Genomic DNA, 24,332 nt, shown 5'->3' with positions numbered 1-24,332 from the left:
ACACACACACACACACACACACACACACACACACACACACACACACAAACCCACACTCTCACACACCCACACTCTCACACACCCACATCAAAATACTTGCCCTCTAGTTTTGAATTTTATTTATATTTATAATTTTTTGATTTGTATAAACCAAATTTTGAGTAACTTTCTCTCAGCAATTATTCGTGACGCAGTCAATGTTTTATTGATACTTTATCCGTAGGCGGAGGCCTGGAGACCTATAGCACAGGGTATCCTAGTTTAGGCTCCAGCCTTCACAGACAACAAATGTTTTATTACTTAAGAATGTTTAATTATGGTTGAAATTGTGTGTGAAGGAAATAAATTTATTATTATTATTATTATTATTAGTTATTGCTAACGTTTAATAAAAAAATCATTTTAAAAATAAGTTTAAAATCAAAGCGACTCTATAATTTCTTTGTTCTAAATATTTCAACCGCTTGTGGTTCGAACAATTGAAAATGACCAAGAAGTTTACATATAGTTTACAGTCAGCTATTTGATTATTTTGCGTGCTTTTGTAATTTATATTTACGATACATAACACAATATATTTGTTTAGTGAAAATATGATACAAAATCCTGTTTTTACACTTTACTGCAGTAATTTTTACAAGTTATTATTATATTGGTACTGCATGATTGACAACCGCGCTGTCAGTCGAACAAACGAAGACTGTTATGCGATTTTAACGCCCTATAGGTGCGGACACTTTTTAGCGCAAACCCGACGTCCATTCATTGGTAGGTAAATGGTTAATTATTATTATTTAAATAAAATATTTATACAAAAAGAACGTTTATTGATAAGAAAATATTTATTAAAATTAAATGCATAAGTTAATTACCTCCTAACTCCTTTCAACGATTATTAAAATTAAATAACATTAACGTTTGTCAGACAAGATTTCAGACTAAAAACTAGGGCAAAATCTATGCATTTTCTATATTACGTTTGACCGGAGCTTAACCATTACATACATATCATGCTATAAACAAAACCATCACCTATTCCCGCAAACCCAATCACAAAGTTTATTTGAAATAATAAATATAAAGAAAACTTAACTGAAGGATTACATTTAAAATACCGAGATTTAAATAAATTGGATAAGTATCATGTAACATAAGAAATTTGTAGAGCGGCTTTGCATAATTTGCGTCGCTTCACATAAGGAATCTCTCAGCTGGCAGGTTTGTGACGAAATTCCCGATCTATTTTCTAGATTAAGTTGAGCTTAGTGTAACAAAAATATTTGCAAATAAATATGAGTATATTAAAGAATGAAAGGAAGAATTGCCTTGCGTCCCCTGGGGTACTCTGGGAATTCCTTCTTGTAGTTGCGGTGCTTGCCTATAGCCCATACAGCCATTTGGTAGAAACCTGCCGCGGCGAAGAGGCCCGCTGGAAATAATATAATTGATTCGTGATTTACCAATAGACGTAGAAATGTAGAAAAGATTCTAACCAATACTGGTACATGTTTGCTTCACAACGATGTGGCATTTTCTGCACATTAATGTTTCCGCATAGTATGCCGCAGCATATAACATGGCATTATTGTTCATTCGACGTGTTAACAATGCTCTAGGAAATACAAACTGACCAATAGCATCGTATGTGGATTATTTGTAAAGTATTAGGACCTCGCAGGACTATATTTCTAACATCATAAGCAACAACTTTTGTTCCAAGATTTTGCGTTTGTACAAAAACTTTTAAATAGATCGTTCTAAACGGTGATAAGTCTGTGCGGTAACAAAAGAAAGCGCTAGAATAAATATCAGTCCTATGCAAGACCCAGGAGTGGAAGTCGTTGGGTAGGAAGCTTGCACGTTGGAACGTATTACCGTACTACCAAATAGATCTAAAAAGTGCCAAATAGTACAACAAAAACTTCAAAGTTTATTTTTGGTAAATTTATAGTTTTTTTAAAAGACATGGAACAACTGTTTATGACGTTAGTAATATGGTCCTGTGAGGTTGTTACTTTTAAAAAAAAAGTCTTCACATACATAAATTAATAGTGTTTCGCGCATCACACACAAATACTGCCTTCAAATAGAGTATTTGTAACTTGTTAGCAGTCTCAAGTATTATGTAATCATTTTAAAAACATAAATTTACAGTGACGATTGCCGTAACGTTTTGAGCGTATTATGAGAAAATGCCTAAGATAGTTACACTGCTGAAGTCATAAAAATCGTACTGTACCCGTCTCATTGACGTCATCACTTTTACCACAACGGAATTTATATCCAATGCACGTCCAGTCATTTCCGAGATATGGTAGTATAAAGTTTAAAAGTATTTCTCATTATTGTTTTATTTTCAAAACTCATAATGTCATGTATCTCCAGATATATTTATTTGTTTGATGTTGGATTTTTTTGCTGATCTAAGACGTTAGACTTTAGGAACCGTTTGGTACATATTCATTTTTTGTGGATTGAATCCTTTTTGCTTAACTACTTCCGTTTGTGAGGACCAGTACTTAGCGACTGCGACAGCATTATCAGTGGCTTTGTATAGGTCCTTGCGTGTGCAGGTACAGGGACACGCAGGGCAGGACAAAAGATGTGCCATTGTCTGGGGAGAGACACCACACAGACATGCGCTCTCCGAGCTGTAACCCCACCCGTGCATGCACTCCTTGCTTCGGCCGACTTCGGTCCGCAGCCTATTTAGGGATTTCCAAGTTTGCCAAGGTAGATCATGCCCAGGAGAGGTGTTCCAAGAGCGGGATGAGAGAGATGCCGTGGGGTATCTCTCCTTCCAGAGAGAGGGTGGTGATATCAATCAATCAGAGTAGTTACATAGAACCCATGATGGAAGTCTGTTGCAAAGACCCAACAACAAGAAATAGTTACTTCGTAATATTTCGTCTCAGCAAAGAACGCCGCTCAAGTCGCAAATTGACGATTTTTACTTTTGAATGTTAGTTAAGTGAATAAAACCTGTATATCAATAAAAATTATAAAACCCAATACGCGTACAATTTGTGTTATCCATAAATAGATCGCCTATTACTAACAGCTTTAAAAAAATTATATACAATGCAGTATTTTCACTATCGTTTAAAATTTTTCAAAATAACTTTAGTGACACCACTAAAGCACTAAAGCTGTTTGCTAAGCATGATTTTCTTAAATCAAATTACCTGGAGCACATTTAGTCATAATGGTAAAGAACAGCCATGAACCAAACTCGTAAGTATAGTTCGGACAAGATACGTAGTTGAAGAGAAGACTGAAAGGGTTTCCATCGGGCATAGGAATACGTCTCACTTTAGTGCCAGGTGGACGAAGATTTTTCAGGAGAATGTGGATGCTCAAGTTGCCCAACTCGCACAGCTGAAAATATTAAAATAAAATAGCCTTTATTAGCAGTCATTGCCCCTCATTAGCCATACCCAAATAATGAAATAGAAAATAGTGATTTTATATATTTATTTACATTTTATAATGCTTGAGAGTATATTAATATAACTAATAATAAGTTTCGGTATTTTTGTGTTGATCTCTTTCAGATGAAAGCCTCCTTTAACTGGTTTTATTAATGGCAATAATTATACAGCGCAGGAATAAAATGTTAGTACCTCACATATATAATAAACAGTGTTTTTTTGACTGGGACTGGATGGGAAAATCCGAAACTATATAGGAGACACACAGAACCTGTCTTAGAAACTACTTAGTCTTTTATTGTGAAAACAATTTTGGCAATTATTTGGTAATTTTTTTGTTCAAGCTTAAATTGTCTATAAAAATTAATATGTTTTTTTTTGTACTGAAGACTCAATTTCATGTAAAGATCATTTCATTGAATTGTAAGATAAAAATCGGAATCGGAAGTTGATCAAATTTAATAAAATGTTTTTTCATACAAAATGGATAAGATTGGCGATTTTTTTTTTATGCTGATAGACTTAATTTCTTATAAGGATACTTTGATTGTACCGGAAGAAAAAATCGGGCCAGCAGAAGTTGGACAAATTTAATAACATGTTTTTTCATACAAAACTAATAAAACTGACATTTTTTTTAATTCTGATAGACTCAGTTACATATATGGATAATTTCATTGTATCGGAAGAAAATATCGGTATAGCAGAAATTGGTTAAATTGAGTAAAATGTAAATTCATTTTGTATGAAAAAACTTTTTATTAAATTTGACCAACTTCTGCTGTCCCGATTTTATTCTTCCAATACAATGAAATGATCCTTACATGAAACGGAGTTGTCAGCACAAAAAAGTAATAAATTTTATTCTATTTTATTACAATTCGCGCTTGGCCAAAACTTTAACGTGCCAAAATTGTTTTCACAAAAAAAGACTTAATGTTTCCTAACGCAGTTTCCCTGTATCTATCTCGCTGTAGTTTCGGATTTCCCCATAGTGTCCCAGTAAAAAAAACAAACTGTAAATCACATATTAAATATTTGTAATATTTTTACATGGCTTTTGTGAAATTTAAATAATGTTTTCATTAAAGCTGCTTTTTGTCATGTGTATGACCTCTAATTGAAACATCGCAACATAGAATATGACATTTTGAATCAAACTAGGTATATAGAATTTTCTATCAAACTTGAAAGTTAAGATACCTTTCATGAAGAATGGAAGAGCATAACATGGCAAAGCAAACCTTCTGTCGTCTACAGAGAGTTATATATAATAGTTTTGGAAATACCATTTCTATAAGATCAATTTGTTAATGTATTATAAATTGTTTAGTCATTTATTGTAAAATTATATTAGACAATTTCCTCAATTATAATAATAGGTTGAAGTCCAAAATTGCCGCCCTGTATAGAATTCAATTAAAAAATGTTTCAATCACCACATACTCAAGTGGGTATGTGGTTGAGACAGTTCTCGACCACTATAAACTGAAATATCAATGTAGAAAGTGGCAAAGAGTTTCAATCTGCAACTCTGCTGTAGTATGTAACTCCTGAAGTTATCATGATGTTTACCCCCTACAGCAGTGCCACATCGCAATTCAGATTTAAAAAAATTTGAATATTTGAATCGGTGTCCAGTTTAATTTCAAAGTGAATGCATAATTAACCAGATGACAAACCAAGTAATAAAGGCCTTAATATTTTATATAAAAAGAACTTGTAATCTGATTCGATTAGACTAAAAAAAGCTCTTCTTTTAAAAACGGGAGTTGCAATTTCCCACTTTTGCCACTAAAACATAGTAATTGGGAAGTACACATTCTTTTGAAAAAACTTTGCAACATTTACAGTAGGTTTGGTATAATAGTACTATATCACTATATATATATATATATATATATATATATATATGGTATGGTACGGTATGTCATGCAGGTCTTGCAAAATAATGATAAAAACGCTCAGTCCACATGAATTTTTTAGACAAGGAATAAATAACAAAGGAGGGAAAAGGTGAAGGAAAATGAGAAGAAAGCTGTAACAAAAACAATGGTATAAAAACAGGTACAATAATATAAAAACACTACCTAAAAATTAGACATAAACGTAAGTGAACTTTACCCTAAAAGGGCCTGTATTCATATGTAATATATTGCTGCTTTATAAGCAGTTAGGTTGACATGATTGAATAACATTTCTTTTCTCCTCGAGAATTTTGATGGGAGTGACGACGGCACGAAGCAAAGTAGGAACAATGAAGAAAAAGAATTAGAAAATGATTCCAAATCTCAAAAGTAAGTGGCCAGGAACCAGAGAAAAGGGTAATGAAAAGGTGTGATGAGAAGGTGGGATGTCGATAAGAGGTCACGTCGTCATAGATATGACGGAGTGGTGTGCGCAACTCGACGTCCAGACGCCTATTTTGCATGTGGGATTACACAGTACTCTATTGAAAAATTTAAAGTTTTTCACAAACTAACATTTAATATGGAACCCACAGTCCTATGCATACCCTAACAGAAAATCAGTGTAATGTTTATATTATAATAAATAGCTTCACGGTGTCTTAGCCACATAGAGAATTTAGAGAAAACTATTAAAGCAGTAATGTTATTAGTTTCATATCAATAATGCACTCATTGTATATTCAAGTATGTTAGATGTGCCATAAATACAAACTTTTATCATTGACATGTGGTTTCTGACAAAAACAGTTGCTAAATATTGGTGAAAGTTGCTGTTTATTTATCATTTAATTAATTTGCTTTTCAGTTTTAATTTTAAGGCAAATCTGATGTTGCACCAATGTCAAAGTTCACAAATAACAAATCAGTGTCAGAAATAGATGACCTTACACTACTCTATTGTAGGGTGTACATTAGTCACATCAATGATTACATTAGCCAAAAAATAAACAGTGTGTATGTATAAGACATTAACTTTGAAGAGCAAATGAACTTTGATTATACAAGGTCACAATTTACTAGTATTGTATGTTAAGCAAAATACCTCCATTCAACCATTAAATAGACTCATTATCATGTTAAATATTACAGTACCAGTGAGTTAACTAAAAATTTACAATGTCATCCAATGTAATTTATAGTAAGGAATGCTTCCTTTAGGATATATTTATTAATGAGTTATTTTCCTTATAAATATATTAATAATGCCTTTTTTTACCTTGTTTCTTCTTCTAATAAATAATTTCTATGTGTATGTTATGATCATGAATAAACAAATAAATGTTAAGTGTCACCTTACATGCAAAGTGTACTACTAAATCCAACAAAATGTTATCAGAAATGAACCAAACATAAAGCCAGTCAAGGTAATATAATGATAAGGTATTTAATACTCACAGTGAACCCTACTAGTCCCAAATAGAAGCTGAATTCACAAGGAGGAGTGTACAACGGATGGTTAATATGGTATGCCACATATAAGGTGAATAACCAGTAGTATGCACAGTTCCTGAACAAATTGCGCAAAGGCATTGTGCCATGGGAGAATCGATGCACAAACATTGTTTCCAGAAGTCTTTTGGCATAATGGGCTGACCAACACAATGCTGCTACCCTGAAAAAAAGCAAGTTTTGAAAAAAGCACTTTTTGGTATTGTTTAAATTTAAAATTTGATCAAAGAACCATAAAAACACTTACGTGGCGACGGTTCCAGGAGTAGTAGACTGTGCACCGTATAGAAGCCATGGCCGCTGGTATGCCCACAAGTAAACAAATAGAGGCCCAGCGTATTCCGCCAAAAACACATTTTTCCAAGATATTTGGGGACCTAAATCTTTCAAATATAACTTAGCGCCTGTTTGAAGGTTCAAAGACTTTAGAATGTCTTCATCTTTCAGCGTTTTTCCTTTAGCTTCCAACTTAATCGCTTGCCGGTCGGGGTACAGGGACTTATTTAGTTTCTGGTGAACCTTTTCTTTAACGTCCTTGATGCTATTGTCTTCATTAACTTGAATCTTCCCTAAGGGTTTGGAGCCGGCCACGTTGAGAATTTCTATCTGTAAAAATGATTTGATATGTAAAAATTAAAATTCCTTGTCACGCTACTTAATCTTCATATTTTAAAGCGATGTACATGCCTCCATTTTCAAGTAAGTGGATTTCTAACTTGTAAACACAAATCTTATTCAAATCACAAATTAGAATTTTAACTAAAATTGCAAAGACAAGGATGCCAATGATGAGAGTTTTTCAATGCTGCAACCACGAAGTACTTTGCAACATGACGTATCGACATCGACAACGAATCGAGAAACTGACCAATGACCATAGAGAAACTTATTTAGAAACTAAACTGACAAACCCAGAAGCAAAAACTCGTAGACGTATATTAGATAGAAAAATGCCATGGACGTTGTACGCACGTACAAGAAGTCATAATACATGACTAACGACATCTAGCGAAAAAGACGTTTAAGGTCTTTTAGACGAGCAGCACATTGCTAAGGCCATAACAAAAGCCTGTAGTGGACCTCATAAGTTGTAAACGAGATTTTTCATACAAATTAAAAAAAAATATAAAGATATCTATGGAAACTGAATGTTTGGAGTGACCGCGTACTAGCATCAAGCTGCTGGAGTAATCATCGCTCTCTACTTGTAGTCACTTTTGGCTGCCCTTATCCCATATCTTGTGCAGCTGTGTTTAACATACTCGATACCCATTTCAATATACATTTAACTGCCTCAGTGGTTGAACGGTTACTATGCCGGACTGCCACGGGAGAAATATTTGTAAGGCCTACATTTATTTCTATCGCGACTTTGGGTTTAATTTGTGGTTGTCTATGTGTGTATCCATGGCACCCACGACAGAGCGGCTGCCTATCTGGCAGTTAAAATATCAGGTTCGTACAGCGACAGAGGAAAATAAGTCAACGCTTAGAAGGAACTATTCCTTAAATGTTATATTCCAAACTTTATAATAACAACGCACACACACACACACACACACACACACACACACACACACACACACACACACACACACACACACACACACACACACACACACACACACACACACACACACACACACACACACACACACACACAGTCAAAATAGCCGCGCACTAGGGAATCCCTGTGTCGCGGGTGCTTTGGACACGTACATAGACAACCACAATTTACACCCAAACTCACCTCTGCGTGGCAGTCGTATATATATTCAGAGGCAGTTGTATATTACTTCCCCCCCATCCACCATCATAAAAATTGAACAGCGGGCGTACTTTTGTGACACGCTAATAACGCTAAAAGAGGGCATTTTGAGAAGTTGGTAGTATCGTATTGGTAGACAGTCTAGAGTACTTGTATATTGATGTGTGCGTTTGTGATTCACGTGTGTTTATGTATTTGTGACGGGAGTGAGTTGATTTTTCAATGTGTTTGTGATAAATGGCGACTTGTGACTAGAGCATATTTTTGTGAAAATATCCTATGAAATTTGGAATTTAGTGATATTTGCGAAGTGAAAAGCGTTTAATTATATTTTGAAGATGCGTTCAGTAGTGGAGATAGGAGCTACGGTCCCGGCATTTCTGGGGAAACTATGGAAATTGGTCAACGATTCGGAAACGAATCATTTGATATCATGGAGCCCTGTAAGTATTTTAATTGTATTATTTGATTAAAACATGGTACATTTCTACGTAATCGATCAGAGAATCAATTTTTACGAACGATATACAAGTTAGTGATTACTAAACAACCTAAAAATTATACAGTTAATCAATGCCGTATATCTTTACGAAATCGTAATAAATAAATAGTTTAAAGTCACGTTTTCTACCATGCTATCGTTGTGCTTGACACGAATGTAATAACAGCGTCCGAAACTTGCTTTTACATTACGTAAATTAATAATGTTTTGTTTATCAAATATGGACAAGATATTTTCAAGACATAGTCACACTATTTTGTACTTTTTAGCGTTGATCTGTTGTTAATATTATGATTATGATACTCAATAGATTTAGTAGGTATATACTCTCAATACTTATTAAGACTATTGCATTACACCACTGTATATGGAAAATTACTTGTCAGATTATAAACTAAAATGTATGGCTATAATATGTTGAAGATAATTATTTGTAAGATTAATTATGATATAAAACATAAATATTCAATTTAGTATTATAATTAAGATAGGATATTAAAAAATTGATTTGATACATATATAAGTCAAAGTAATGTGGTAATAATGATTAGATATTTATTGAAAAAGTATAATTTGTGGGTTTACTTTTACCAAGAAGTTGCATGTTTTTTGGAAACACTTTTTACATATTTATTTCAAAATTTCTTGAAGTGGAAAGTAGGTTATGAGTTTATTTATTCTTTGTTAGTTGGTGTTCAGATTACATTGATATAAATTTTTAGGGAGGTAAGACATTTGTTATAAAAAACCAGGCTGATTTTGCGAGGGAACTCCTGCCTCTGTATTACAAGCACAACAACATGGCTAGCTTTATCCGGCAATTGAACATGTATGGTTTCCACAAAATAACATCAGTGGAGAATGGAGGCTTAAGATATGAGAAAGACGAAATTGAATTTTCCCATCCCTGTTTCATGAGAGGTCATGCTTACTTACTAGAGCATATCAAAAGGAAAATTGCAAACCCAAAGTCCATTGTGGCAAGCAATGAGAGTGGTGAGAAAATCGTACTAAAGCCAGAATTGATGAACAAAGTCTTATCAGATGTTAAGCAAATGAAAGGTAAACAGGAGAGTCTGGATGCAAAGTTCAGTGCCATGAAGCAAGAGAATGAAGCATTATGGAGAGAGGTGGCCATCCTGAGACAGAAACATATCAAGCAGCAGCAGATAGTAAACAATGTAAGTACCTATACCCAATTTATTGAAAGTATTCTTATGTTTTCATATCATAATTTGTTTTTCAGCTTATCCAATTCCTTATGTCCCTTGTGCAACCAACACGGCCCGGAAATGCTAATGGTAACAATGTTGGAGTGAAGAGACCTTACCAGTTGATGATAAACAGTGCAGCTCACAATGCAGATGGATACCCTGGAAAATTAAAGAATGTGAAGCTTGACAAGGATTTGTTAGAAGATTTGAACGAAGATAATCTGGTGTGTTGTACTTTTCATTATGTGTTAAAGTTTATGATTTATAGCATGTAAATATTTAGCCAAAATTTAATTACATTGTTTGTTGTATTAGACTCATGAAGTATTAGTTTCTTAACGTGAATGTTTATGAATTTGTGATATATATTTTAAAGGAGGAAGGACCCACAATTCATGAGTTGGCTCATGATGACTTGCTGCACAATGAAGCTTCTCAGGACTCTGTGAATGCTGCCAATTTTATCAATCAAATATCTCCTAGATCGAATTCTAGAACAGGACTCAGCCCAACCAATAGTGCTTCTGCAGTGCAGTACCATGTAACTATGGAAGATGGAGAAGATGGTGACAATGGTAAGTTATTTATGTACCTACATATTGTTATCATATAAATTTGCCACCTTGTGATAGTTTACTTAATTAATGTTTTATTTTCCTTCTATGTAGATGCCAACAGGAATGTTTATGCTACCTACCAAACTAATGGATTATTGGGGACAGCAGATTCACAGCCAATTGTGACGTCATCGTCGCCGACCAGTGTGACGACACCGGCTTCTCCTGTGGATAACCCGATCATGATTACAAAGGTTGTTACCATGCCGCCTGGACCATCAAACCCCAAGTCGATTAGCCGTGGTAACATAACTAAGAATACTGTAGTGGGTGGCAGAACTCTCCTATCTCCAAATAGTTTTAACGCCATTAACCCATCTGCTGACTTGAGGCTTCCTGCTGAAATTTTCGCCAGTGACGATTCTGTAAGCGATGCCGGTATTGGCACCACAGATGAAGTGCAGAAGGTTCTACTATCGGACTCACTACTGGCAACCACAACAGATCCAATCATCTCTACGTCAAAAGACAAAATGCTTGGTGGAATCAATATCAAAGTCGAGAAAGTTGCAGATAATTACAAAACTAACAAAAAGTCTAAGAAAACTTCAAATGTAGATGCCACCGCTAACTATGTAAACATCGCGGACATTAAGACTGAACTTCAAGATGACTTAGACTGGAATAATATGACTCTTGCTACAGTCAATAATAATACCAATGTGAATAGGTACCCTTCAGTGTGAGTATTTCGTGTTGTGGCGAGTTTTATTTAATATGACCATTATGAAAAATATTCCCTGTAAGATTTGAGCCACTTGCACTAACCTAAAGTAACGTTTTAAACCAATGCTTGCAATGCACACTTACAAAAGAGTGTCTTATTCAATTTAAACATTGGTAGAAGTTGTACTTAAGTTTAATGCAAGTGGACATTCATATCTAAAAACAAATGCATATGCCATAAATAGCGCCTGTTTTGTAGGCAAACCTCTTGTGCTCCATTGTTGTTTCCCTGAAACAGATAATTTATTACGTAAATGAGTCCCTATACTTTTTTTTTCGAATTACTGTGGCAAGGTTGTTCAATATGAGGGAATTGTGTATATAATTTGAATATAATTTCACCATTCAGGAGTAGGAGGGATAACGTCAGCAAAAATCGAGAGGAATACACTTCCCTATTTGGAACAAACTCAGACAAGTATGTTACACAACTGATATGATCTTCGTATAATTACACCTTTTGTGACAGTGCCTTGCTAAAAATATTTATAGAAATACATTTGTTAGAGTATAACAATTTTTTACTATCGACAAAATGTCAAACGTTTTTTTGTGTTATCTTGTTCCCTTTTTTTTGTGAAAGTCTGTGAAGACAAAATTTTCTACACTTTGTAATTTGTTACAAATGTGTGTTTTGTAATTTGTATAAACATTTTCGGATAAAGCATTCAGTGTGTTTGTTATTGAATCATAAATCTAGCAAAACTCTTATATGTTATTGATAAAAATTTTGTTTGAAAAATTTTAATCTGACGTAAAAAGCATTTCAAGTGAACAAGTAAATGCATTATGGAAACATTTTAAATATCTTGTTAATTACAAGGTGGATACATTTTAAATATCCTATTATTAGAAATAACAATCTGTTTTTTTTTAATGAAACTGAAATAATTCTTGTGTAGTATACTCGATATTGTATATTTATAATTAGTGTCGAATCTATTGTGCTTTACTAAAATTAAACCAAGTATTTTATGGCATTCAAAATAGGTACATATTTTCTTTAAATAATGGCTTTGCCTTCGCTAAATGCGAATAAAAAGGTTGGGAAAGCAGAATTAAATGTTAGAAAAAGACAAACGACTTGACACACTATATAAATAATCAACTAATACTGATCTGTGAATGTTTCAGGGGTGATATTGATGATCATTTGGACTCGATGCAGACTGACCTTGATTCGCTGAGAGAGCTGTTGCGAACAGACTCTTATACCTTCGACCCAAGCACACTCATTGGGGTATGTGTTTTTAATTATAAGTCTATCAAAATATAATAATTAGTATACGACTTTTAAGTATGGACTCTTTCAGCTAAAAAATCATCATAATTGTTGTTTTTATTGTCTGGGACAATTCAAAACTGTGTGTTTTTAATACAAATACCTTTCAAATTTTTATTATTTAACTTGCTGTTTGCATTTCTTCCAAATTAGTGAGAATTATGATCTACTTTTGTATTTTGTAATGTTAATAGTTTATCGTAATGTTTACGTGACATTTTGGTTGCAAAATTTTAACACATGAATTGAATACTTAATAAATTTATGTAATACAATATATGAATTAAAGTTGATTGCTAATTTACGCGTTTATTTGTCATGACTTTTCACGTCATCTTTTAAACATTAATAGTTTTGTATTACTTAACAGTATTAATTGGTATTAAACTCATCGTTATTACAGAATTGTCAAAATTAATCCCTTTTCCATGTGTTATTTTACGTAATCTTTGTAGGCTGTAGGTATTTAAGGTAACAAAGAGAGGGAAGTTTGTTTTCGGCGCGTTTCGGCGAACGGGTGTCGACATCAAGTTGCTCTCACAGGCGTATTGTGATGTAAACATTGACTGGCGCGGTGCGGTTGGCAACACTGCCGGGCCAGGTCACGTTGCAGGCAACGTGGTGGGACCGCGTGTAGAGTACGCACACAGCCGCACTGCGCACATACACACATTACGTAAACGAGGCGCTATATTATATACAAACACTGATAGCTTTCCTCGCCAATGTGCGTCATAGTGCCTACTTCTGACACAGGCTATTCACGTAGAGCGAGTTTTTAAAATCCGTTGAAGGAAAATGATTTTTAATTTAATATAATATCGACTTCTGTATTGTCCATAGACTGCCGATCCAAGACTAGGGACACCAACGATGACGCTCCCAGTCCCTCCTTACCAACAACCAGCAATTGATTATGTAATATGCGACACAAGGAACAATGATATGTGTTTTACAGATGCGAATATTTTAGGGCATAACACTCAGAGGAGTTATTAACCGAGCTAATGCTTTTGTTAGAATCATATAAAGTGACATAACCAATTTCAGCATAAATACTAAAAAATATTTATTGGACTGGAGTGTTAGAGACTGTAAGAATTCTACTCTTATTTTATGTCACAAAATGAATGCACTCGTTGACTCAATCGGGTGTAAATGTAGCATTGGTTGATACGCACATCATTTACTTAGTGGATATTTAATGCTTCTCAAGTTTTCTTACATGTTCTTAAGTTCCCAACTTATGTTATAAATATTGCTATCGTTAAAGGGGATGATCTAGAGGTACAAGGCTCTGTGAGGTTATTCTCAAAATGGCAGTTAGATCATTTGCCCCATTAGTCGTGTTAGGTATCTTTAATGGTATTATGTGCTTATAGTATGTACTATTTCTGCCTATATCGACGGCTTTCTAAAATAGCAGCCTTTCTTAAAAACATCTACTTCTACGGGTTCAATAACCATCATAATTTTAACCAATAGAAAGCTCTGTGTCGTATAATTGCATTAAAATTGTCATATTGTGAATACAGCCAAGTAATACGTCAAAGAAGGAATTATTTTGATTTGGTTTACTATTATGGAAATACAACGATATCATTTATTAAATTAACAGTAGATTTAATAACGTTTTTAGTCATGCCAATATTTGCGGTTTTCAACAATCTTCCTCCTTTTTGTTTTTCATTTGTTTTTTTGTCTTTTCAGTTGTTTGGCGCTGACGATCCGTTCTATGGCCTGTCATACAATCCAGTGGATGAAAGGCCAAAGCCGACCAATAGTGGTAAGTAGAACTCTATTACGTAACACCTAACACTAACTCCCCTTGTAAAGATTGGTTGAGTGACGTTGTGCTATAGGAGTCTAACGACATGGTCACACTGTCTGCTTGACGACATCGACACTGAAAAGTGTTCGATGGCTTTCCGCTAATATCAAAGTTATTTTTCAAGTTTATGTTAATTGTAGATACAACCAAACAGTATCCGATGATTGATTTTGATTGGCTCACCTGTAACAGCGATCCAACGCCTGCCAATTAGCTGTAGCAACACCATCTTTTCAAGATTGTTGCATAGCTGACTTCGTCATGTCTACATACCGTATCTTTTGATTTATTCTGGTTAAGGTTTAACATAGATGCGCAGTTAATGGATGTACATATTCAGTTAGAACATTGAATGAGTGGAATGTGGTATTTTAAATTTATCACCGGATATTATAATGGTTCTTATTTTAAGTACAGCACCAAAAAATGGACCAAATCAAAAGTTTTCGTACATTAAAACCATTCGTATGTACATAATATATTCTATGTATAAAGAGTACATTGTGTATGTAATATATTTTTTGCAACAGTTGTATCTATGACCATGTTACTCTTATCCTTAAAACAAAAATAGAAACCGCAAAGCGGCGCATACAGACTATAAGTCATACTTATATTTTGAAATATCACGTTTGTTATTACATAAAGTTGTCTATTTGATAATGTCTGTCGTTGAATTAGGGAAATTGGTAATTAATGTGGTAATTTTATTATAATCGTATATTGTTGTTAATTAAAGCTAAGAAGCAGAAAGCTGAAATTTCAAATGTAAGCGGTGCCGGCACTCGTGTCCAGGGTCTCTATTCAGACGATGGTAGTTATAAAATAAGTTTTTGTCGCATTATCGCAGTAGATAGCTTAGCACTGTTGAGCGAGTGACTTTAAAAAAACACTCCACATTATTGCCACAGTTAAAACAATTGCACATCACTCTTAAAACAAACACCACAATTGAATGTTATTGTAAAAAATAAGTACTCGTTATTATCTTAAATGTTTTCAAAGTATTCAATTAACGTTGTGTGGAATGTCAATCGCTAAACAGTTGGTCAGAATCTGCACGTTAAAAGTAAACTAGCTTAGCTTATAGTTAGGTTATAGTGATCGAGTACCTTCAGGCAGCTAACAAAATTTGACATCTATATACCTATTCCATTTTCAACTTCATAAATGCTTAATAGTAAAATTTTTTCGATGAATTTATGAATTATTTGCAACGGGTACTATTTCCCATTAATGAAATTACCGACTCATCAGTCCAATAGAGAGTCTTAATTATTGTTTGGTTTGTAGTCGCGGATTGATAGGTCGATAATTCCATGGATGGGAACTAACAGGGCTCAACGTCGTAAATGAGTCATTAGAGTATTATGATTTAAGGTTTATATTAATTTCAAGATCATAAATTACTCCATAATTGCAGTAAGTTATTTCAAACTTTTCAGTAGTTCCTATTCCGTTAGCTGCCAAATTGTATTTGCCTGTGAATGTAGTTGTAGGCAATTTATTATAATCGTGGGCGTTTTAGTTACTCTAGAGCCGTCTGACATAACATTTTAAACATTATTCTTGAAAAATACACTTATACGTTGTACAGCTTTAATATCAATACTTTTATTGATTTTTGTATATTAAATTTTTCGTCCGATTTATTTAGCAATAGATGAAATTATACATATCAAAACGAACTATATGTGAATCGTGTAGGGTGGCTTCATCAGGGTAGGGCTTGCAAAACCGGTTCGGTTCCTAAAATTTTGATTCCCAGTGCTGGGTTCAACTCAGTACCGGTATTCCAGGCACTTCTTGAAAAGCTTAAGAGTCTATACAACCTCAAATGGCTTTGGTTGATTTCGCATAACTGTGAAAGTGTGGAGTCAATGACTTTGGAAAAAATATATTATTGACCAATATCTCGCTAGTGACTGAAACCGGAATAAATCCTCTTTTAGACGTTATTGATGAGAAATGGTAAATGAAATTAGAACACGCCACCTTACCAAATAGCGTCTATTTATGGTATCAACGGTAGAAATCGCTCTTCGTTTAAAGATATGTGCATGCTCCATCGTCGACTTCATTGCCATTTTCCATCAGGTAAGATGCAGGTCAAATGAGCACTTAATTTTAATTTATTAAAAATAATACTAAAAATAAAAATAATCTTTGGTCGTATATCCGAATTTTAGAAAATTAATTTCGCCATCTTTTTATTAAAATCATAAAATTCTCTAGAGGTACTTTGCAACATCACTCTACAGTCAGCGTACAACACTATTTTGAAGTAGGTATATCATATGCGCCAATATTGGCAATACTTTATGACGGCTCAAGAAGCAACCAAAATATACATATCTCTTGTAATTTAGCATGTAAAAACTCGTATTTTACTTATTAGACATCAGTAACTATAAGCTTCAATTGTTATTGTCGCACAATATGAAATATTAAAAATGTCTGACACGTCATATATGATTTAGTTTTTCATCAATAAATTTTATTATTAAGCACTTCTATTATATAAATCATGAGGTTCCAATTTATTTGTTGGTATCATGGGCATCTGCGATACCTACTTGAACACAAAGTTTTTACTATTGGACCTTCCTCAAAACATGAAAATTATACTACATTAATACTATTTAACTTTACCATAGAGCAATTGGCCATGTTGAACGTGCCCTGTCGGCGAATAAATTAGGACCTTATATAATATTTTGTTTGAACCACATTTGGTTAAATAATATTTTATTTATATAATATCTGGTTTATTTCCATTTGTATACTACATAGACAGTAGTGAATACAACGAAAATGTAGTAATTTTTTTTCGTTACGAAGTGTTACATTTTTGCTCTCACACAATTGTTTGTGGATTGTAGCTATATTAATTATACTTTGCATTTAAGACTTGTATTTTGTTCAGTTGGTGATGAATAATTTAAAGCTTAACTTTGGGGCGATAGCATTTTCGTAATGATTAGATGAAAATGTCAGAGGAACACTAAACCGTTTCTACAGAGAACGAAGTGCTGCCGTCTCAATGTAGTTTATAAAACAACATTGCGTTCCAGATTGTTTGATATTATTTTTTTCTGCATGTTACCATTGGCCCAAAAATTCCATCTTCAACTTCTATCATTTTTTCAACATTCAATCATGTTAACTTTTTGTAATTTTAATATATTTTAAAATTAATTTTTCGACATTATTCATGTAAACGAATCCATTATTAACACTTATTTTCTTGGGCAAATTTCAGCTGAAGGGAATCAGCTTATCTCGTATACAGGAAATCTTCCAGACTTAGATGATATAAGCATACCGGAGTTGGAGGTTGACAATTCTCAAGAGTGCGTGTCCCCGCTGCCCGATGACGCTACCCTGAATACACCCCAAGTGGAGGTCCGCTCGCCAGCCTATCGGATGAGGCCATGAAAGAAGGCGAAGTCGAGTAGATATCACAAAAAGGAAACGTTCCAAGTGAATGGCGTTACTCACGATTAAGACTTCACTCAATTATACACGGCTATTTATTAAAATACTAACAACCTGGCAACACTATAATAATATGTATATGTTACTAACATCATAAACAATATCTTTTGTTCCATGATTTTTTACAAAATACTATTATTTTACCAAAAAGTTTTAAGTTTTTTTGTACTATCTGACACTCTTTAGACGTGTCTTTGGTAGTACGGTCAATCAACCATTTTAGCATCGGATTCATAGATTTAGTATATGGGTACCTACATACTAAATCTATGATCGGACTGGTATTTCCTTTGTTACCGCTTAGAGTTCGCTAAGTTCTAAGCGGCGATCCGCTTAGAACTAACAATTTAAATATTTTTATTTTTGTATGAAAGTAAGTTGTTTATGATGTTTTAGTCCTGTGAGGTTATTATTATTAGTATTTTATAAATAACCCTGTATGTCTATCTGTACGTTATTATTTTGAGTGGCAATATTTAACTTATAGGTGTATGTGTGTATATGACGTTAGCCTCTCATTATCGTGTAGTTGGCGTATCGCATAAGAATAATGTATATTGTATAGTTTAAAAATTTTGTGCATATTGTATTTAAGTTAAGAAATGTTAAAATAAATTGTTTATTTAACGTTTGATGAACAACAAAATGTTTTTAGTGGTTTTGTTGGGGTCTGTTTATTCAGAGAGCTATTCTCACATGAATATTCATGTAAATATCGTTTACAATTGATACATTTGTAAATTCGGTGTGAAAATAACACAATACTACTTAAACCGAATATTTTCTGGAAATTGATTTCTGAACGAAACTTAGTCTAGTTTTCAATTAATAATGGTACGTATAACGTAGTCATTTTTGCGTGTTCGTTCGCAATTCCATTTTTGGAGTCACCTCAATAAAAATTACATAATAATGTAGTAAAACTAAGTATAGTAATTTATTAACATTGTATTTGAAGTGAATAGTCAGTGTATTGAGGAAAGGTACTAATATATAAAAAGTAGGTTTCAGAGTTGTACTTTAAAAAAACGACCACTTTTTACACTTAACGTACATATTAACTCATCTAAGGTGCCTTACAGTAATGTTCTGAAGAAAGATTACACGTCTGTTTTTAAACATTATACAATATAAAGAATTTGCTCAAATATTTTGTTAATGCCAATAAAAATAAGTAGGAAAATAATAATAGTCCAGTCGAAATACAGTATTGTATAAAAAAAGGGATGGCACCAGGGTTTTAGATAAATATTCATTAAACATTTGCGTACCATTTGTATCGACATCCATGTTTCTGAGTCAATAATCTAAAGTTAAATATCGTTGAGAAATTTGTCAGTTTTTATGTAAAAAGTTGGCACAGTTTACATAATAATTTATTTAAGATATCTTAGTTATTTAATCATTGAGATTTTGTCCCAATATCCAAACGAAATATCAAAAACAATATTCCTATGAAATGTAATGGTATGGTACCATGTTACAATATAAAATATGTTTTTCAGACTGTGTATCCATTACTACTAACTACCATGTTCCTTCATCAATGCGTTCCCAAATTTGTCATTTTTTTAATACAAGTTTATAATATTTCCAGAATATTATAATAATGCAAAATAGTAAAACAGAATAATACTAATTATTTTGAGAGCTTACTCGATAATTTCACTTTAATTTCTCGGAGTTGTCAACAATTTCTTAGGCTCAATTTACGTTGTTTATTTTGTAACGATATTGTACATGGCAAAATGAATATTATCTCAATTACGTACGAACTAGATAACGAGCCAAAAAAACAAGTCGCGCATCTTCTGGCGACTGCACTGCAACTGTTATGGACAGGCGTGTCGCTTACCACCAGGCGCACGACTTGTGTTGGTCCCGTTACTTGGTATATAATTTTACATGCTCTATTAAAAAAAGATGGTACAATAGATAGGATGTTATTATTTTAACCTATTTCTACATTTGCCGATCGTAATGTACAATAATCCACGGAGTTAAAATTGTTGCATCAGTTGAAAACAAAACATAGACTCTAAATTATTGTGAATAGTATGGGTAATAACGCCTGTTCGGGGAGTTTCATATGAGACGAAAGTATCTTCAGATGCATTAGGTCATCGTAATTAAAGAAAAACGGAATATAAAGTATTTGTAATTAAACTTGGCGAACTTGCGCGCAAAAAGACTTGCCTTTGCCTATTGTTCTGAACAATGTGTAAATATTTGACCTTTTATATATACTTACATGTTGATTGTTGTGTAGTGTAAATATATTTTATTTATGTTTAAGATTATTTTAACATAAGTTGTTTCGGTTTAAGATGTATATTAATCTCATCATTTCATCGTTACTTTGTGTCAACTGTGTTATAACGAGATACAGGTTCTTACTGAGGTAGGGACAAATAAATTTTACTTGTGTTTAAAACGTAATAAACGTAGGTATCTCATTACTAAGTGCGCAGTCACACGAGCAGCATCGGAGTATTCGGTTCGCATGCCAGCTGTGCCAGCAATCGGCTATATCGTGCAGTCCTTTGCTTACAGTCGATTGCTTTCAAACTACTTTCCGACTACATAACATGAACTGCGGTTCTGGAGTTGCCATGCCGATGGAATGCAACTCGTGTGACTACCCTTATGTATTTACTTTTTCAAATTTAACGACACTTGCGCATTCATGCATCTCATACGTTTTGTACAAAAAATGTAAGTCATTGACTTGAATGCATTTACAACTAGATTGCATATTTATATTAAGTCAAAGTCATGTGGCAAGACAGTTCTGGCCATAGTATAATAAGACAAGTACTTATAGTAACTCCATACAAACATAACAGCGCGGCTTGTATGTGTGCGCGCCCAACACGTGCCGTGTACGGACGCACACATTTGCATAATCTCGCGTCGCATAGCGCTGGTTGTTCCACGCGCCTTTCATTATTAAATACAAGGCGCGCTGCTACGTTTTGGAGTTGCATACTTGTTTTATTATATTATGTACTGGCAATTTAAAAAAGCACAGTTAGGGCAAAGTACACATGGATAAGAACGTTTTACTATTCGCTACGTAAAACTTTGTTACAAAATAAGGAAGTATTAATGTGCATTTTAAGATATCTATGACTGTTTTTCAGCGTACCTTTTCGACAGTTGCTAGAACTGGCGTCTGTTTTCCGTTCATTATCATCACATACAATATATCTAATTAATTTTTTATTTACATCACACTCGCTCTTAGGCAAATTAGACCAGTTTAAACGTCCAAATAAAATACAGAGTATTTCTTATGAATAAATATTGAAATTTCATCTTAAACGTAGGATATTATAAAATTTTAATATATGAATGTTTTGTATTGACAGATTTTAGGTTTCCTTTAATATTACACATGACAAACTAACATAGTATTATCTCAAAAATTGCGTTATGTGTGTCATTCGTGTACGATTTAATTTAAAAGTGACAGTGTTGTCCTGTGACTTTGAAATTAACGCAATTTTTGAGATAGTACTATGTTAGTTGTCATGTGCGATTATTATTTAATTCACTCTCAACTCAGTCTCAGTCTTTCATTTTTAGAGAGAAATTGTAAATCTATTACCTCAAACACAACACATTGTTTAATACTAACGTTATATAGCATGAAAAATACCGAGTTTTATGTAATGACAATAACGCACCACCACTGGTCTGAAACTAGGGGATTCCCTTCATTTCTCAAATTGGTCATACTGGAAATCGAAACCGGAACCTCCGCATCGTTAGTACGACGGCGGACGGCATGTGACAAGTGTTTGATATGTGTCACAGTGAACATTGCTCAGGTTTTCATTTATAATTTTAAATACTAAACGTTATATGGCACTGAGTTGGTGGCTACTTTAAAACACTGGAAACACGCGTACTATAAACATATTTGTGGAAAGTATCTATGGATTATTACTACGTTAGACTACAGTCGATAGACTACTACTACATTTATACATTTCACCAAAGGTTAGGTCAACTCGAGTGCTAGGAGGGTCATTTTCCGGTTAGTTTTCTTTACGTAATTTAGGTGGCCATTTTTAGTATTTAAATATTCTAGAAGATTATCAAGAAGTATTACTTAACATTCGAGTGTAGTATCGTGAAATATTATTTAATATTTCACGGTAATATACTCGAATACTTAAATAATAAAAATTGCCACCGAAATTAGGTGAAAGAAAACAAAACTTACAATTACTCATAGCATTCACTTCCGCTATTGTGTTAGCCTTATCTTGTTCAACATAAGGTTGACAATGGGTTAAGTAAGTAGACAAGTTATAGTCATTCGTCTACTAGCTATGTATATTTGCGTGTTTCTAACTGTACGGGAGATCTATCATTTGTAAACCATAATTGTATCTATCTACTCATGTAATTTACAATGTCGTTTCGTTTTATATATTAATACGTGTTACCTGTTTTATTATGGTACGTAGGTACGGTATACATTTTATGTTGCAGGTATTATACCATAGTCTGATTTTCGCAGTTCAATTATTATTTTAATAATCTGTAGAATATGAACATTGTATAATAAACATTAGAATATTTTATTATGAACAAAGTTTAGTTTTTAGTATACGGTTATCTGTAAGAATATTGAATAGAAGTTATTTTTAAATTATATGTATAATAAAAAATACAAACAAATTTTGGTGTTTTAGTTTTGTAGCTTTCTAGTGTCTTGCGCCACTGCTGCGCTTATAGTACCGTCTTAGGTTCAGTTTACATTGCGGCAGAATCGAATGGAAGCGAATTTTTGTAACGATATTGTACATAGCATAATGAACTTTATGGTCAATTATATAACGTAGAAACTAGATACGAGTCAAAATCTTCCGCGGAATGCGCGAGAATTTAAAGTTCAAAATAAAGTTCATAGTGCTACGTACAAAAAATCGCTTCCATTCCCTCCGCCGCAATATAAATTGAGCCTAATTTGAAGGCGCCCTATACGATTAGATCCCACTAGTCTGCACTGTCCGTAATTGTATATGGAGAGTACCTCAGCATTACAAACCAGAAACGTGCTGAATGAGCTCTACATAAAATACCTTTTGGATGGACAGGGTTGCGATTAGAGGAGTGCGGTTTAATGAGACATAGGCGTTACGAGTAGGTTACTTTAATTGTTATAGGCGCCATATCTGTGGGCACAGTACTCTTCCAAGATTCTTAAAAGGTGTAAGTTTTCCTTACAAAAGGTGTGAAGATTATACTTTTTTACTATCATTAATAATTTGACAATTGTACAGCGCTGTAGGATACGCGACGCATATTTAGTTTTTGGTTTTAATAGAGCTTTAATATAGCCGCCTTTTTGTTTGAAAAATTAATGTGTACTTCGTACAGAGCCAAGGGAACGTCTAGATTGCCAGTCGAGGTTTAAATTCAACTTTATGCTACTTAAGAGCGGTACAGTCAAGAGCACATCAAGCTTGACACTTTGTTCTTTGGACCGTTCTTATCATAATCGGCACAGAGTTGGATTTAAGTCTTAAGTGTCAAGCTTCACGTACTCTTGACTGTACATATTAAAAATAAGAAACGTTTCATTTAATAATTCAAATGTGCGCTCCTACAACGAGTGTCATATTAATTTCGACAAACACTATTTCAACTCGATAGTACTGCGACTACACATTAATTCGACGGAACACTACTTCGACGAAGCATATGTTCGACAGGTTACTAGTCCGACAGAACACTGCTTCGACAACACAAACATTCGATAGGTCACTACACCGACAGAAAACTACTTCGACAACAGTTGAATTCGACAAATAGCTGCATAATTAGTTATTAACTATTTCTCAGACATATTTACATAAATGAGATATTCCGCTCAATAATGAAGTGGTCCCTAAGTAGTCTCTCAGTACAGCAAATATATTATTTAATTACATTAAATATTTCATATTCTGTCGGAATAGTGACCAGTCGAATACATGTGTTGTCGAAGCAGTGTTCTGTCGGACTGGTGACCTGTCGAATATGTTTTG

At 33.7% G+C, this 24,332-nt stretch overlaps 2 protein-coding genes across 11 annotated transcripts; one reads left to right on the top strand and one right to left on the bottom strand.

Moving 5' to 3' along the window:
• Window positions 1-1,008: 1,008 nt before the first annotated feature.
• LOC113230224 (probable very-long-chain enoyl-CoA reductase art-1) lies at window positions 1,009-7,655 on the bottom strand. The gene is made up of 5 exons (XM_026464048.1): window positions 7,538-7,655; window positions 7,098-7,456; window positions 6,797-7,013; window positions 3,186-3,378; window positions 1,009-1,429 (listed from the first exon to the last, which is right to left on the bottom strand). Exons 1-5 carry the CDS (start codon window positions 7,541-7,543, stop codon window positions 1,302-1,304), a joined length of 903 nt encoding a protein of 300 aa, XP_026319833.1. The 5' UTR covers window positions 7,544-7,655; the 3' UTR covers window positions 1,009-1,301.
• Window positions 7,656-8,956: 1,301 nt separating this feature from the next.
• LOC113230570 (heat shock factor protein) lies at window positions 8,957-22,825 on the top strand. 10 transcript variants are annotated; one of them, XR_003310511.1, is made up of 12 exons: window positions 8,957-9,061; window positions 9,843-10,301; window positions 10,367-10,558; window positions 10,711-10,909; window positions 11,003-11,633; window positions 12,027-12,095; window positions 12,812-12,917; window positions 13,803-13,877; window positions 14,670-14,745; window positions 15,530-15,604; window positions 18,053-21,666; window positions 21,817-22,825. XR_003310511.1 is itself a non-coding variant. In XM_026464587.1 (11 exons), the coding sequence occupies exons 1-11, from the start codon at window positions 8,957-8,959 to the stop codon at window positions 18,226-18,228; spliced, it is 2,163 nt and encodes a 720-aa protein (XP_026320372.1). In that variant the 3' UTR covers window positions 18,229-21,685. The 10 variants fall into 10 exon arrangements, 9 of the variants coding, with proteins under 9 accessions (XP_026320372.1, XP_026320373.1, XP_026320375.1 ...); XM_026464587.1 differs by lacking the exon at window positions 21,817-22,825 and having other exon boundaries at window positions 18,053-21,685; XM_026464588.1 differs by lacking the exons at window positions 12,027-12,095; window positions 21,817-22,825 and having other exon boundaries at window positions 18,053-21,685.
• The last annotated feature ends 1,507 nt before the right edge of the window (window positions 22,826-24,332 follow it).

The sequence above is a fragment of the Hyposmocoma kahamanoa genome, unplaced genomic scaffold (assembly GCF_003589595.1).
Source record: "Hyposmocoma kahamanoa isolate Upper Pololo Valley unplaced genomic scaffold, ASM358959v1 63, whole genome shotgun sequence".
Classification (NCBI taxonomy): domain Eukaryota; kingdom Metazoa; phylum Arthropoda; class Insecta; order Lepidoptera; family Cosmopterigidae; genus Hyposmocoma; species Hyposmocoma kahamanoa.
This window is presented reverse-complemented; position numbering and strand designations above follow the sequence as displayed.